General features: G+C 33.0%; 2 protein-coding genes across 2 annotated transcripts; one reads left to right on the forward strand and one right to left on the reverse strand.

Moving 5' to 3' along the window:
* The first annotated feature begins 6103 nt into the window (after positions 1 to 6103).
* LOC112003160 (UDP-galactose transporter 1) lies at positions 6104 to 14559 on the forward strand. Its single transcript, XM_024035340.2, has 5 exons — positions 6104 to 6572; positions 9692 to 9941; positions 10048 to 10255; positions 13422 to 13653; positions 14092 to 14559. Exons 1-5 carry the CDS (start codon positions 6459 to 6461, stop codon positions 14326 to 14328), a joined length of 1041 nt encoding a protein of 346 aa, XP_023891108.1. The 5' UTR covers positions 6104 to 6458; the 3' UTR covers positions 14329 to 14559.
* Positions 14560 to 15248: 689 nt separating this feature from the next.
* LOC112003159 (uncharacterized) lies at positions 15249 to 17101 on the reverse strand. The gene is made up of 3 exons (XM_024035339.2): positions 16466 to 17101; positions 15747 to 15868; positions 15249 to 15594 (listed from the first exon to the last, which is right to left on the reverse strand). The coding sequence occupies exons 1-3, from the start codon at positions 16847 to 16849 to the stop codon at positions 15444 to 15446; spliced, it is 657 nt and encodes a 218-aa protein (XP_023891107.1). The 5' UTR covers positions 16850 to 17101; the 3' UTR covers positions 15249 to 15443.
* Between the last annotated feature and the right edge of the window lie 1069 nt (positions 17102 to 18170).

Genomic DNA, 18170 nt, shown 5'->3' on the forward strand with positions numbered 1-18170 from the left:
TTTTGCTTATTTGGATGCTAAGAAAATGAAATGAAAGAGAATAAAATCTTGAAATTCTGGGCAATTATGTTTCTGAGGAAGAACATGAACATGAAGAACAAATATTTTTAACTAAAATTTTTAATATTTTTATTTTAAAATTATTGATAACTAAAACTTTTTTAAAATAAAATATTTTTAATATTTTTTAATTCTGCCGTTTGCCACGTGTGCATTTTCTGTGTAAAATATTTTCAGGTGAAAACATTTTTGGGAAAGGAAAATATTTTCAAGTGTTTGGTTGCATTTTGAAAATTGTATTAGAAAATATTTTCAGGTGTTTGGTTGCATTCTAAAAAAGCTAATTTTCTACTAGTTCCTCACATTTTCTCAGCTTCTAAACAAATTTTATAGTAGAAAATTTCAATATAAAACCTTAAAGAAACAAAAAACAAAATAAAACCATTCATACTCTCAAACTCAGTCAAACTACGAGAGGGAGGAAGAAAGAGTGAGAGACTAAGGGGAAGAGAGAGGTTGATCGAGAAAGAGATAGAGATCAAGTCAAGGGGTGGGTCAATCTAGAGGGCGGTAGAGATGAGATCGAGAGGTGGAGGGGACTAGCTACAAGGCGGCGGCAACGAGAACGAGATGACAAGGAAATTGCCCTTCAAGTCATTGCACTTTGTTTTTTTTTTTTTTTTTTTAAATTTAATAACTCTTTTTCCATATGTTTGGTTGTGAACCTAACGCGAGCCCCAAAAAAAAACATTTGATGTAATTTGGTTCACGCCAATCATTAATTGTTTTATACTTCTAAATAATTTAAAAAAATAAAGAAATTTCATTTAAAAAATCGCTAAATATAAAAATATTTTGCATTTTTTGGGCCATCTATTAATATCAAGTGGAAAACACATGCTCTAGATTTGAAATGTACATAAAAAAAATATTAAGTGAAAAAGCGAATGTTTTAAACAAAAATGATCATTTGGAAAAGAGTCAATGATGTCATCAACTAGTCAATAAGGATTAATGGTCAATTTAGAGAGAGAGAGAGAGAGAGAGAGTTGAAGATATAGATGTTACCATTAAGAGCATCCATAGCCCAAATGGTACATTGTATATATTGATATATTTTACCATCACAGCCTTCAAATGTTACTCCAGCCTGACTTGCAAAATGTGCCATTTGTAAAAAATTTTACAATACTGCTATAGTACCATCCTATTTCTAGGATTGTACTGTAGCAAGATTGTATAATTAAAAATTATTATATTATCTCGGATTCTTCTCTCTCTTCCTTTTCTCTCTTTCTTTCTGCTCTCTCTTCCTTTTCTCTCATTATTTCATTACCTTCACTCTACGCTAAACTCTCATCAACCCAATGGAAACGCAACGCAAGCAGTCATCATCCTCTTTGTCTCTCTGATCGACATAGTGGCACGGTTGAGTTAGAGATCGGCGTGGTGGGTTTCTAGATCGGCGAGATTGGCGGTGGTGGGTTTTCGAGTTCGGCATTGTCGGTCTCCCATACCTCTGCCAAGCACTCTTTCTCACCCTAAGGGTCAACTGGATCAATTTTCTCAGCTTCATCATGATGATCCCTCCCTCTGAACTAAAACCCAACTCTCCCCTCTCTCTTTTGATCTCGCCCAACTCATTGAGTCGAAGCTCCATGGCTAAAGCTTCGAGCTCCACATCCTCCATGGCCAGATCTTCGAGATCCACAAAATGTTTAGGTTTGTTTTAAGCATGCAAAGGCCATGGGTAGAACACAGAACCCATTTTCTTCAAACCCATTTTCAAAGAACCCATTTTCTTCAAACCCAAAACCCATGCACATTTACACCATCACCAAAGCCACCCATGGCCAGACCCACTAAGCAGTGTTTATGTTTGGATTGATGGAAGTGGCAATGATTATTTTTGGGTGATTTGGTGGATTTGCTACTTTGTTCTTAGCTGGTTTCCCCCCCCCCCCCTTTTTTTCCTTTTTTTCCTTTTCTTTTGAGAAAAATCTGGTCTGGGAGATTTGGTGGATTTGCTACTTTGTTCTTAGCTGGTTTCCCCCCCCCCCCCTTTTTTTCCTTTTTTTCCTTTTCTTTTGAGAAAAATCTGGTCTGGGTTGTTGGTGGTTAAATAATGGGTTTTGGTGTGGTGGTGCCTGTTGTTGATGGTGGTGTGGCTGAGAGGGAGAGAGAGGTAGTGAGGAAAAGTGACCGAAATTAGGGATAAAGGAAAGAGGGAGATAATTTGATATTATTTTTTTATTGTATAATTTATATTATTTTAATGTGTTGTATTGAAAAATAAAAGTTGGGATGTTGGAGTATTGTAAACTGATATTGTATAAATTGATAAGATAGCTTTTTGGGATGGTAAAGTAGAATAGAATGAGACTTTGGGCTGTGGATGCTCCATTGTGAGGGTATTTTTGTGATGTGAAGTGTATTTGTGGTAGACAATTAAGCACATAGTGTGTGCTCAGCTCCAACTTTAAAAATCCATTTATTTTACTATTTAGCTTATTTTTTGTACTATTTATGGGTCCCATTACATTTTTTGGTACTATTCATGGGTCTCACTGTACTATTTCAACTAATTTTTACCTTTATCTACAATATTTTTAGCAAAAAGTTTTCAGTTTCAGCAAAATAAGCGGATCTCAAATAGACCCGTAATGTTCCTAAAAATGTTTGTTGTTCTATTGAGTTTGTTTTTCCATTAATAACATAAAATGTTTTTTAGTTTACCAACAAAAGTGGTTATTTATTAGTGGATTTGAATTTTAACAAATTTACTGTTGAATTACATTTGCTTCAAATTAATCTCCCAATTTTTGCAAAATTTCAAAATGATCATAGATTAACAACTATATCACCACTGCGCAACCTTGGTGTGATAGTCACTCTCCAAGTATAAATGCTTGTGGAGTATGAGGGGCAAGGGTCAGGGTTCAAGTCTTCAGGATAGAGTTTCACACACATATATACTTAAATTAGGCTAGAGTAGAAATTCTATCTTGTATTAAAAAAAAAAATATATATATATATATATATACCATCTATAAAATATTTAAATATCAAATTTTTATATTTTAAAATTATATACAAAAAAGTTAGTTTATAGATTAAATAATAAATAACATTTAATTTATATAAATTTTGGTATGCATTTAGTATGTATATTAAGAACATGTAATTCAACTATAAATATTAAACTAATAAAAAAAAATATAAAGTGATGTAACATTATTTAAAATTACACAACTTATAAATTTTTACTTAAAAAGGTAGATGCACATGATATGTAAATGAGAGCGTATTTGGGAATGAAAGAAATGAAGACATGGTGGCTAGAGGAAAGGACGGAAGATGGACCTAATGCAAAAGGATCTTTTCGGCATATTTTTTTGTGCTATCCTTGGTTTGGACTGTAGATTGGAGCTGGACGATCCAAATATGACCGTTTAACTTTTGAACAAATGCTTACATCCAAAACAAAATTACTTGTCAATGTCTTCCTAAACCATTTCATTTCGGATGGCTGATAGTTTTCGAAACATGAACATTTTTTTTGGGGGGGCAATTGGACTATTATATATGTCAATTGTTCTATCCTTTCCTCAAAGTACCGTTGCTATTAGAGACTAAACACATAGCACCCAAGCACACGAAGAGAATAATAAATCAAAAGGTGTCGCACAGGGCCCATGCGCGCTGCACAACCCCAATAAGTTTTCATGCTCAGAACACACAAATTATAAAATTGATATGTACACAATGAAATTATTATTCAATATAAGTATATAACTGGTGCGTTATCTCAGGTAAAGATAGACTCCATGCATAGAACTCAAATTTTTATTTTTATTTTTTTGGGAAAGAATGGGGTGTAATTTACCATATATATGAAATCATTAAAATTTATTAATCATTAAAATTCATTGCAATGAATTCCCCTATTTCAATAGAAAATAATAATAATAATAATAATAATAATAAGATGATTAATAATCTTTTTATTATTCGAGATAGAAATTTTATTATAACATAATCTAAGTGTATAAGTGTATGAAACTCCATCTTGGAGACTTTATACTCCCAACCGTTGGCCCCTCTTCTTACCTCCACAAGAACTTATATTTATAGAATGATCATCATGTCAAGAATGCATAATAATTAGTACACCTAATATTAGAAGGTGACTATACGTTTTTTTATCAGCTACGTTGAGGGAGAGTTGATGTTTATAACTTATTATTATTTTTTATAATTAATATCTAGCTTATTTAACTTCCAGCTAATAAATTTTGTCTTAACTACTACTAGTAGTTGAAGGGGAAAAAAAAAGAAACATTAATAATAGTAAGGTGATGGGGGGTTTACAATTCAATGTGTTAAGGCACGTTTGGTAAATTGTAATAAACGCTATAATGTAACAGTTATTCATATGGTTTAGTTATTCATTAGTTTAATTATGTTTATATTACAGAGAATAGTCATTATTTAAAACGATGAACAACTTTTTTTTTTAAAGAACAAAAATGAGAAATAACTATTCACTTTTAGGAAATAGCTATTCCTTAATAGACGTATTAATTTCTAAAATTACTATATTTCTATATAAACAAACTTTCTGTATACACATAACAATTATGAAAAAAAAATCATAAAAAATAACTAATATCTCTTTCAAATTTAAAAAATATTATTTTTTAGGAAATATAATTATATAAGTAAGATATTTCCTAAAATATATTTTAAGTTTGATTTAAAGTACTTTCATTTCCTTGTCTTCAGAGTTCTATTATTGTGTTGTCACCAAACAAATGAATAATAATAAATATTACATTACATAATTTTTTATTCCTTATAACACATATTCCTATTCTTATGTAATTATCGTTACAGTCTATCAAATGTGCTCTTATAAGTGAAAATTTGTAATTATAAGACAAATATTATTAATCTATCACTTTGGTAAAACAAGAAAAAGGAAAAAAAAAATGTACCGAACACCTCTCAAATTAATTTCTCTTTTTTTTTTACCTTGATATAAATTTCGAGAAGTATTATGTTTACAATATTTTTACAACAAATTATAAGTAGTAAGTTGTTGTTAATTCAAATTTGAATCCATAACTTTAAAGTTGTGTTTGGATACTGCTTATTTTGCTGAAACTGAAAACTTATTACTGAAAGTACTGTAGATAAAAGTAAAAGCTAGTTAAAATAACAGTGAGACCCATAAAAAGTAGCAAAAATAATAGGTAGTAAGTTGTTATTGATTCTAATTTGAATCCATAACTTTAAAGGTGTTTTTGGATACCACTTATTTTACTAAAACTGAAAACTTATTGTTGAAAGTATTGTAGATAAAAGTAAAAGTTAGTTAAAATAATACAATAAGACTCATAAATAATAACAAAAATAAGCTAAATGGTAAAATAATTTTAATTTTTAATCGGTTCCCAAACGCACACTAAATTATATTTTTTACTCACCCATAACAACTAATTATAACCTTGGATTTAAAATTTATTATAAAAATATTGTGAAATGTGCATTTCTCATAAATTTCAATCACCTAAGGTTACGCCGAAATTAAATGGGTAACAAAAGATAATATAACGATGATTATCACCATTTCAGTCAATGTAAATTCTCCTTAACGAGACTTTCCTTGAGATTAATAAACCTCCATTGTGCATAAATATTCAATAAACCATAACCGCGGAAATACGAACCAGTAAGAATCCATTGAGAGAAACACTGTAGCAGGAGTAGTAGCGTCCCACACACGATGATTGATGAATCACAAAAATTAAAAAAAATTAAAATTTGAGAAATTTTCCCATATTCTCTGGAGCGGAGCCATCAAAAACGTTGAAAATTAAAGTCAAAATCTCAACCTTCTCTTTAGTATATCCATTGAATGGCTGCGATTTTCTGGCTCTCACCCCCAGGCTAGGCTACCCCTAAAAACCGTGGGTAATGGGTCCCACATCCCCCAACTAAGAAATACTCCTACTCCTACTCCTACTAGAGAAAAATAATAATAATAATAATAATAATAAAGGGACTGTTTTTTTTAGCTACAAAAAGCACAATGTACACAACACATTCGGACATAATTCCCAATCCCGTGGCGTGAGTGAGAGGAGAGAACAAAAAAGAGAAAGAAACGTTTAGAATAGAATTTTCAACAAAACGAAGAAAGAAAACAAATCTCACTCCAATTACAAATTGAATAGGTACCTCCTCCACCGTTCCGACCCTCCCTTACATTTTTCCCAATTCTCTCTCTCTCTCTCTCTCTCTCGCTTTGTTTTTTTAGGTTTAGCAGCACTTCACAGCTCTCTCTCTCTCTCTCTTTGTGTGCTCGGTCTGTGCTGGGTCTGAGTGCTTGTGATTTTGGGAATTTATCTCTGGTGATCTGCGTGTCTCCAGAGAGAGAGAGAGAGAGAGAGAGAATGATGGAGGAAACTAAGTTGTTACAGTGGAGCGTGATTAGATCTCTTCTCGCTATTCTTCAATGGTGGGCTTTCAACGTCACCGTTATCATCATGAACAAGTGGATCTTCCAGGTCCTTCTTCATTTCTCTTCCTGCCAATTACTGTTTCTTAGATTCCGCTTTTTCTTTCAATTTCTATTGCCTTTTCTTTAATTTTTTATTTTAATGTGTTTGTTTGATTTTTACACTTAGTGTGTGTTTTAATTTTTCAATTTGGATAGTCTCTGTGTTATGGATTTAGTGTTTCAAAGACAGACACTTCACTTGCCAATACACTGTTTCTTAAATTTGCTGGATTGATTGGAGAATTTAATTTGAAAAATGACAATTTACTATTGAGAAATTTTGGACATTTCTTCTTTGATTTTGGTGAACAAGACGAGCTAAGCTATGGCGAGGCTATGAATTTGTGTGTAAATCGGATCTATGAATAAGAAAAGATATATGAACAGATCAGATCTACGGATGTAAAATTTAGTGGAATTAATTATTGATTATGTTGAAATGTACCAAGGTCCTAGAGAGATTAGTTGATTTGCTTGGTTAAGGAATCAGTCTACCACTTTTGATTTCTCTCTCTTAATTGAATATTTTGAAATTTCTAACACTTTTGACAAGTCTTGACTTTGACTCCCATTACTCACATGTCATGTGAAGATGGGTTGGTATTATGGGCCCTTCAAACTTCAAAATTTTGTTGAATAAGTCTCATAGTCTGCCTATTCTTTTATGCTGGTCCCAGGGAAGAGGGGGTAATGTATTCTTTGCCTATTCACTCTTTGCCTTTTTTCTTTTAAGGATGAGATGAAATGGTGAGATTAGAAAGTTCCTATTGTCCCAGAAATAGAATTGTTGTTTGTTAAATGACCCACCCGGTTCATACTAGGAGCTTTAATTTGTAGGATTGGGGTAGGATCTAGATCCAAATCGTGAAATTGGTAGGATCGTGAACCTACCACGTTCTCGCCGGATCATAAATTTTGACATATTTATAGCCATTGTTTGGACACTCGAGATCAACTAGAAATAGGGGAAAAAAATTTTAAGACCTTTTGTAACAAATCGATCACTTCTCCAAGATAAACCCTTTGCTCTTATTGATAACTTATACATAAGAATTTTCTATTAACTCTAATTGTCGTTGTCTATTGAATCAATCACCAAGATGAAAAACTCTCCTCTCTATCGATTTAGCATATCAAAAGCACATAAGAGAAATGAAGGCAATATAATGTAATGATTTATCAACTTTTATTTAGTTGAACTCATGCTTTCAAAATTGAAACCCTTGTTGATGCTATTGTTATAATGTTTGTAGTTAAAAAAACTTATTTCTGTTCGTGATATATATTTTTATCTCTTTAAAATTTATTTGATTTATTGTAGATTATCATTCTTATTTTCTATAAAGAAAATTTTATCGCCTATGTGATGTTGATGCTTCTTGAACACATTATTAATACTAGTGATTTTTCACTTTTTTTATTCTAAAGAAAAGTGAAATCTTATGATTCTTGATCCGATCCTATGATTTAATCCAGAAGACTCTCCTTCTAATTCTACAATTTTGATTTTAAAAAACCTTGATACTAAAGAGATGTTTGGTGCTCAGACCAGTAGTTGGTTCATGCCATTGCAGTAGAACATGATAATGATCTGCCAATGAGCTTTACCTCAAATGACACTTTCTCTTCTTGTAAGAGCAAGGGGGAGGATGAGACTGTGGTTTCAAAACTCATCAGCACCATGTGTAACTTACCAATACGGGGAAGGAAAAAAAAAAACTCTATAATAATCTTAATCTAAGATTGTTGGACATGGTGGGTTTTATACAATGTTTTATGGCTTCAAATTTTATTCCATTGTTGGGCTCCTCTGAGACCTTGTCTAATTTTATCTTTCCAGTATATCTCTATAAATTGTGCAGAGGTGCTGAATTACTTGTTGATGGGGAGAACCTTGTATGAGTTATAATAACCCAATTTGAGCTCCTCAAGCTCAGGTGAATATTCTCAATGGCAGGCAGTGCCTGCTTTTCCTTTCTACGTCGGTCAAAACCATAGTTAAATATTTTTAATTAACCCAAGTTCAGTATCACAAACTTCAGGGGATGAGGTTTGTTAATGGGCTTTGTTTACTGCTGCCTAATAAGATATTCAGATCCAAGTTTGACTTGGGTATCCGTTGGATTTAGTCATTTTAATTGTTTATAGATTTTGGATGCTTATTTTCTCCCTATCCATATGACCCGTTAGGGTGCATCCTAGTAGTTGGAAGCTTTAGATGAGCTATAGACCTAGACATCTTGGGTTTGATCCCTATTAGGAGTTCTCTTGGATTACTTGATATGTGGTTCTAGAGGGTGGGGTCATGTGTCCGTGGTTTATCTTCAGGAGTGGGTTTAAAGGGCTTTGGCTTGGTGCAGTTCCATGTCATAAAAAATCTCTCTAACCATATGTTGTTTTATTTTGTGGCTCTAAACCTGATAATGAAATGTTCTTTTTCAAATTTACATGAAAGATTGATTTTGTATTGGCCATAATGTTCTAATGATCTTACTACATACCTTTGCATGTATTAAGGCCAACATCTGATCAATGGAAGAGATTTACTGTGTATTACCCATAAATTCTCTATTTCAAATTGCTTCATTCTGGATCTAGACTACTTTATTATTCCTTTTCTTTAATATTTTATATAAAATCCAAAATGATGTCAAACCATGAGAGCTTTATTTGAATAAAAAGCAATAAATGAGACATGCACCACAACAAGAAGCAATACAAATAAACTTTTGTTTTGACTAAACATTTTTGTATGACTTGACAGTTAATTCAGTTTTGATTGACTAATCCATATACTTCCTGCATGCATATGAATTTGTCTATCTTTCTATTTTACAAATATGATATATTCTAGCACATATCTAGTAATATCAATTGATGGAACTTATAATGCTTTCTATGGTGTTACCATTATATTCATTGTTGTTAGTAGTTTCTTACAATTGCATGCCAACTTATCAATTATAACTTATTCCCTCCTCATTTATATTTTGATTAGTTAATTTTTTTCCTAATCATTACTACCAACAATATTTGGAGAAAAAGGTTGGCTTGATCCTTGCTATATTTGTGAGTTTGTGGTGATCACCACAGCTGATGTAAATCTAAACTAATTTCTTCTTTCAGAAACTGGATTTTAAGTTTCCTCTCTCAGTATCATGTATTCATTTCATTTGCTCGGCCATTGGAGCATACCTCATGATCAAAGTGTTTAAAGTTAAACCACTTATAACGGTTGACCCTGAAGATCGCTGGAGAAGAATATTTCCCATGTCATTTGTGTTTTGTATCAACATCGTGTTGGGGAATGTGAGCCTACGTTACATCCCAGTTTCGTTTATGCAAACAATAAAGTCATTCACTCCTGCTACCACAGGTCAGTTTCAAACATGTGTAACATCTATCATTATTTTCATCCTTGCTTTTTATAATGATTCTTAAATTGCATCCTAACTGCATCTGATAAAGAGGATTTTGAACAGTTGTTTTGCAGTGGCTTGTTTGGAGAAAATACTTTGACTGGCGAATTTGGGCTTCTTTGGTACCCATTGTTGGAGGAATTCTTCTCACATCGGTTACAGAGCTTAGTTTTAATATGTTAGGATTCTGTGCTGCCTTATTTGGCTGTCTTGCTACTTCCACAAAAACTATCCTTGCAGAATCTCTGTTGCATGGATACAAGTTTGACAGGTAGTGTCTGTATTCTTGTTTCCCTTCTTTTTTTTTGTCGTTATTCTCATGTCATTATTTTGTTTCTTTCCTTCTTGCCTTTTGTCTTTGTTCCTAGGCAAGACACGTCAACTTTTTGATAAGTTTTCATCAATGTTTCTTTAGATTTTTTTACTGTAATATGCATGAGATGTGATGTATGATTCGTCATGTCATTGCACTATGAAGTTGTATGCTTTAGAATGATACCATTGATGTCAGTGCTTCCATATGGATCCACAGCCAAGTATGTGGAGTCTTTTCAGTGTCTTTGTGTTCAAAACACAGAACATTGGCCGCATGTGGTAGTGGTACACAACTTTTGACAGCCTCCTAGTTGGGCAATAATAGCCTAAAGAAGATTCTTGTAGGTGTTAGAGAAGTTCGGGCAGTCCTGGCAATAAAATTGAATATTACTGTAGAAAATAATATGTAGAGTTTGCTTTGTTGATACTTTTTCGGTATATCTATATGAATATGTGATATTTTAGCTAGAAGTATGATTAGTGGCCTAGACTCTCCCTTGCCAGTGGTGTCCTAACTGCCTAGGCAGTCTATTTAATACCTTATATGCACTGGGACTGATGATGAAGATGGGCATGTCTATCTGAACATGAAGCCTTTTGGATTCACCATTGCATGAATTTTGTTTCATGTTGCTTATGAATTATGATGGCCTGGCCTTTTGTTTCTTTCTAGCATAGGAACTTGTGCATCTCAATACTGTCCAACAATTTTTTTTTTTAAGGAGTTGGAAGTGGGGGGGAGTGGGTGTTACTCCATGGCAGCATTTCTGTCATTTGATCAATCTTCGCTCTTCCGTGATGGAAATGTTGTGCATTCAAATGCTATAACACAACAATCCATGTGCATCATTCATTGTGTTAATTGTAATTAGAACCATGTCCTTGCGATGCATTGATTAACATGTAAACCAAAGAAAATAGTTCAATAATATAATTGAAACTGAAGAATGACTATACAATCAAAATAAAAGAACAGAAGTTAATTATTTTGCATACACATCATCAAAGACCCAACATTTATTATTAAAACAGAAAATTATGGTAGATGATAAGTGTCTGTTTGGCAAAAGCTAAATAGCTTTTAGCTTTTTGTCTCAGTTCTTTTTTTTTTTTTTTGAAATTTAACAAAACTAGTTTTTAGCTTTTCGTCACACATTTATCATAAATAAATAGTGAAACACTGATAATACTTGTAAATATTTTTGGAACTTTTAGTAATAGAATATTAATTAGAGTAATATTGTTAAACTACTTGAAACTTTAGTAATAGAATTTACACAAAACAAATTATTTTAATAATTTTAGTATACTTGTAGTTTGCCACATGGCAAAAGCATGTTGTACAATATGGAAACACTTATGCTGAACCACCAGCCATTTGATCAATCTTTGCTCTTCCATGATGGAAATGTTGTGCATTCAAATGCTGTAACAGAACATTCCAGTGCATCATTCATTTTGTTAATTGTAATTAGAACCATGTCCTTGCAATGCATTGATTAGCACGTAAACCAAAGAAAATAGTTCAATAATATAATTGAAACTGAAGAATGACTATACAATTAAAATAAAAGAACAGAAGTTAATTATTGCACATACACATCATCTAAGACCCAACTTTTATTATTAAACAGAAAATTATGGTAGATGATAAGTGTCTGTTTGGCAAAAGCTAAATAGCTTTTAGCTTTTTGTCTCAGTTTTTTTTTTTTTTTTTTTTTTTTGAAATTTAACAAAACTAGTTTTTAGCTTTTTGTCACACATTTATCATAAATAAATAGTGAAACACTGATAATACTTGTAAATATTTTTGGAACTTTTAGTAATAGAATATTAATTAGAGTAATATTGTTAAACTAATTGAAACTTTAGTAATAGAATTTACAAAAAACAAATTATTTTAATAATTTTAGTATGCTTGTAGCTTGCCATACAGCAAAAGCACGTTGTACAAGATGGAAACACTTATGCTGAACCACTAGCCACAACCACATGTACAAGTGAGATGCAACTTATTATATAGCATATGATAAATGTTACAAAATACTCGTACTTTGAATGCTTAGAACCAACACAATTATATCTTGCTCTCGCTTGGAGCAGCAAAAAAAAAAAATGCTAAGGAATCAAAAAGAAAATTGAAAAATTGGATCTATGTCCAAAAGATCCCACCTAACAAGAAAAAGTATTTTGTTTTGGCTCTACCCATAATCATATATGAGATAGCGTATTATGAATTTATAAAGGCTGTGAATGTTGTTCTATATATTATAATTTGTTTACATAAATATGCAATTTTTTAAAATATAAAATAATAAATGAACAAATTTTATGCTAGCCGCCAACCTACCTCAACCCCCCTTTTTGCCATGCTTGGGACCAGCTGTGAACAAAATATATGACATTAAACATTGACACAGGCAGAAAAGATGCAATCTTTATTTATCTATATAATTTTCAATGCGATGCAATTTAAGAATGTCCTCATAAAATCTGCCCAAGTAGTAAACAATAAATTTCCAATAATGAGTGGTGAATATAGTGGATTTTGAGATGCTTAAGGTATTTATATATGGGCTGGGTTGCTCTTTGTAATCAGTACTGTTTTCTCATATTCTGGACTGATGCAACCCTAGCTTCACTTAGTGGTACAATGCTTAAGGTAGAGAGGGTTTGTCACTCCACTGTAAACCTGTGACATCATTCCAAAATTTGAACTCTTCCTCTGTTATTTTCTGCAACTAGGTGGATCCTAAAGATTGTTATTATTTATATACTCTTGTTATGAGTTTCTCTTTCCTCACTTTGTGATATTATTCGTGTTCTCTTCTTGCTTGCTTGAGTCAATGGATATCAATATGAGTGTGTGAGACTTGAGTTTTAATGTACTGTGTGTTTGCGTGTGTGTGTGTGTGTATGTGAGAGAGAGAGAGAGAGAGAGAGAGAGAGAGAGTTTGTCGTTTGTTTTATGAGACTCTCTGTGAGAGAACACACACGTGCATGAGTTTCTTGTTTGTTTTCTAAGTGCATGATACTCTATCTTTTACTTCAAACAATAAAAGTGCACAATTTATGCTGGATTATTTAATTATTAATTCAACTTTATTTTTGGTCGGACTCAGCATAAACACAGTGTACTACATGGCACCTTTTGCAACCATGATTTTGGCAGTACCTGCAATGCTACTCGAAGGAAATGGCGTTTTGGAATGGCTTCACACCCACGAGTCTCTTTGCTCATCCCTCATCATTATTTTCAGCTCCGGAGTGTTGGCTTTCTGTCTTAACTTCTCCATCTTTTATGTGATTCACTCCACAACTGCCGTCACATTCAATGTTGCTGGAAACCTTAAGGTGAAAACAATATAGCAAAATCAGATAGACTGTTTAATGCATTTTCTCATTATTGATGATATTATTGTTTTCAGATTGCCATGCCCCTGATTGTTCTTTATTTCTTGAGTGATTTTATTTAATAGACGTACATTGTTGAATTTTGTATATCATATCCCTTGTATGCAACAAATTGCTTATTTATTTCGAATCCTTGAATCTTGTGAATGGTTCCAAGTTCCAACTAAGAACTTCTTACATCTTCTCACCCTTGTGCACTGTCTCCACACTTGAATGAGTTCTTAAAATTTTGTATTACTTTGTTGTTGCATGTACCCTACTGATTGATGGACTGGATTATTCTTGCCATTCATATAAAGAAACCTCTATGTTTTTATTCATTGCACATCTTCCTTATCGGATGTTGTTGATTTACATTGCTGTGTTTGTTATGTACAGGTTGCAGTTGCTGTCCTTATTTCATGGCTGATATTCCGAAACCCAATTTCGGGTTTGAATGCCATTGGATGTGCTGTGACACTTGTTGGATGTACATTCTACGGATATGTGAGGCACTTGCTCTCGCAACAGCCACCAGGAACCCCTACCCCTCGAACACCCCGGACACCCCGGACACCACTAAATCGGATGGAGCTGCTCCCCCTTGTAAATGATAAATTAGATGATAAAGTCTGATTCTGAGATGATGTTAAATGTGAGGATCCTGGCAGAGGTTAATAGGGGGAAAAAAAGTACAAAAGAAAAAACAGACGCTTCTCTTTGTTCTGTAGACTTGCATCAGTTCACTAGAAAATTTTAATATATGCATTTTACCTCTCAGAACTAGAAACTTCTTCAGGTTCTTATATATATTGCCATTTTTGGCCTGAATGTATTTGAGAATTATAATTTGTTGCCATTGATTCATATGCTTCTAGCCTATACAAATACTTACAACATGTTCATCACAATATATCTCACAACATGTGGACGCTCGAATGTGTAGTCCACATCTTGTGGGAAAAAAAAAATAATATATGACAGTTGCATGATGAAATTATTGCAAAAGAGGAGCCAAGTCCAATTACAAAAAAATAAAAATAGATGCCAGTTACATAATTTAATTATTGCAAAAGTAGTGTTGAGTCCAATTCCTGTCTAAAATTGAATTGATATTTGATACCAAAAAGAAGTAAACGAGAGAGGGGCAAGTGGTTGGGGTCTTTGTTAATCGTAGCGGACATAGACATTAATAAGTAAACAAGCGGGACAACCGAACAAGTAGTTGGAAACTTTGAAAGAATTTTTGGGCCGACAAAAAGTGGGATCGCTTGTGGAAAGTTTAACGGATGGTGTCTCTTCCTCAGGCTCTTTTGTAAACGTACAACAAATTTATATGTTCCAACTTCTAATTACTACTATTATTCAGCCGAAAAATATCCGTCAAGTTACGAGGCCAGCGCAGCCCTCTCTAACTCTAACACAGGCCCCCCAGAAAAGAAGTACTCAGCTTTCCTAATTGTCAATCTCTTTTATCTTTTTTAACTGCTATCTTCAGCAATTATGGAAACTGGGGATCTGAAAATTTTAGCCACATTGTTGCAACATATATATGCTTGAGAGAGCAAGAGAGGAGGATTATCATTGTCAATTAATAAGAAGAGACTAGAGAGATCTAGTTAGTAGTTACAGATCTAGAACAATTTTGATTTCTCCCCCGCACCCCTAAACAAGTTCAGCTTAGAAAAGCTAATATTAGAAACTATCTTCTTCCCGTATATAATTAGCTCATTACATAATAATAACAAGGACTAAGCCAAGAGCCAGAAATTCCTCTGCCATCTAGTGCTGATTAAGTACCCACCCATGCCTCTGCTCTGCTTCCTCACTCCAATGGTCCAGCAATCAGCATTGTTAATGCACTGCTCCACAAACTCCTCCGAGCTGTCTGACCCACACAAGCTGCACAAAGCCCCACTTTATCATTAATTTGATTTTAAATGATAGAGAAGTCAAGATCTAGAGTTCTGTGAACATAGATAAAAAGCAAGGGGAGTGAATTGGGAAAAGGAAAGATGAGATTCAGATGGGTTTAAGAGTGGACCCACACCCACCAGCTGAAAAGTGTAGATGGCCTCTTCTGTCCAAGCACTAGCACAGACACTTCCAGCTTCTTCACTTGGCTCATCACCGTTGCCAGTTTTGGCCCTTGGATAACTAGTGCCTCTACTTCCACCTAAAAATTTACCCCACTAATGCAAGTTAACACAACAGTAGATGAAACAGAACTTCTATTCAATGCCACAAATTAAATAAATAAATAAAGAAAAGAAAGCAAGTAACAGGAAAGCCGAAGTGTCTGAAAATCTGCATCTTCCCATTCTGGAAAGAAAAAGAAAAAGAAAAAGAAGAAGATGAAAGGAAAATTAAAGCTGAAGAATAATCATTCCCCTTCTGCACTGCATCCAAAGAAGAGTAAGGAGCTTTCTTTCATTCTTTTAACCTGAAAAGGCTATTGATAAAAGAAACAGTAATAATAGAAAAGAAGACCGCAATAAAGCTGAAAATGTTTCCCTCTTTAAACAGGATTGAAACTTTGAAAGGTAGAAGAGGAAGACCAAGAAGGATCTATCAAACACAATAAGAATACTACCCCTTTCTCAACATATGGGATCTATCAAAAACAGGATGAAAAGGCATATATAATGGCAGAAGAGAAAGCAAGTTAATTATTTTTAATCTGATACTCCTAAGACTTAAACAGAGAAGGAAAAAATATAATAAACTCACTTGAACTTGACCCTTAAAAGAGAACAGAGTCACAAACACATACCTCTGGTTTACAAGCCTTGCAAAGAGACCCAAGAGAGTTGGCCAGGTCAGGAGAACAAGTTGAAGACGAGGAGTCAGATGCCCTCTCAGAGGAGCCAGGGATGATGTGAAGGAGAGTAAACAAATCACCCTTGTTAGCTACATGTGTGAGTGCCCACATCATTGCATGCTTAGAATGTGAGGTATTATCCACCACCACCATCACTCTCTTCCTCATTCCCAGCCCACCATTCTCACTTCCATACATGTTAAGCCCTTCCATTTGCTTCAAACTTCCCTCACACCCACCACCAATGTAACTATTATTACCACCCCACCTCTTGGACGTTGATTTCCATGCTTCTCTTCCGCTTACTTGCCTTAAAAAGGATCCTGAACCTTGCATTTTTCTCCTAGCCCCTATACCCTATAACTTGTGTTTATAGTAAAACTGTACTAACTCTAGAGAGAGAGAGAGAGAGAGAGAGAGAAGGGTAATAATGAGAAAACTGAGCGAGAGAGAGGGTGTGAGACTGATGGGTGGTGAGTTAAAAGGACCAGATAGTGGTAGGGGACTGCTGATGCAAAGCCATTATTTTTATTTTATCTTTATGCAGGTTAAAGTGTCACGGGAATCCCTGTCCAGTTGTGGCTTAAGTCTGCATATATACGGTAAACAATCACCACGCTCTGTTTATGATGATGAAACGGAGAATCCTCTGTACTATATCTATGCCTCTTACATCTCTCCTGGATTCCTCTATAATATTTTTTTTCCTCTAAAAGAAAACAATAATTCTATTGACGGACACATAAAATAATTGTTACATAATAAAAATGATGTAAAGATTATGAGTTTTCGTTAGCTACGGGTTTGATTGGTACAAGGATTTTTGCCTTTATTTTTAAAATAGTATAAAAATAATTTTTTTAAAATTAAACTTGAAACTAGTTTGCAAATAATAATTTTTATATTATTATAAAAATAATTGTTTGAAAGACTATTTCTATTTTTGAGATTTAAAAAAGTATATTTACAAAAAGTATTGTATAAAATCTGTAAATTACTTTTTTTTTTGAGATAATGATAAGGAAATAGAGCTTATTATGTGTTTTTTTTTTTTTTTTATGATAACTTTCAAATTTAAAGTGTGGGAATTCTTTTTGTGATAAAGATAATTAAACTCAATGATAAGGAAATAGAGCTTATTATGTGTTTTTTTTTTTTTTTTATGATAACTTTCAAATTTAAAGTGTGGGAATTCTTTTTGTGATAAAGATAATTAAACTCCCTAATTTAAGAAATAAAAGAGTTTGGACAAATATGTGGGTCTACTGTTTTCAATCTATTTACAATTATATCATTAAAAAAAAATTTATATCCGAAAAATACCCCTTTAGTCATTTTCAAAATTCTATTTTAAACCAGGAAAATAGAATATAGTTCTTTGAAAATTGAAAATTGTATTTAAAAAATATTAGTCAAATAATAAATTCAAATATAAGACCCACCATTTTATTTTATAGATTACAAAACCAAAAACTACAGTATATTTAAATACTCTTATTAAGGCAGTAAAGCCCTTAACTAGAAAATTTTCTCTTTCTTGAAGAAATTTGAGATTATATGTACCAAAAATCAATTAATTGTCTTGACTTCATTAAATAATGGTCAAGTTGAAATTTTATTTTATTTATTAAAAATCAATATAAAAATAGGAAAATGT

Source organism: Quercus suber, unplaced genomic scaffold (genome assembly GCF_002906115.3).
Source record: "Quercus suber isolate HL8 unplaced genomic scaffold, Cork oak 2.0 scaffold_210, whole genome shotgun sequence".
NCBI classification, from domain to species: Eukaryota; Viridiplantae; Streptophyta; class Magnoliopsida; order Fagales; family Fagaceae; genus Quercus; species Quercus suber.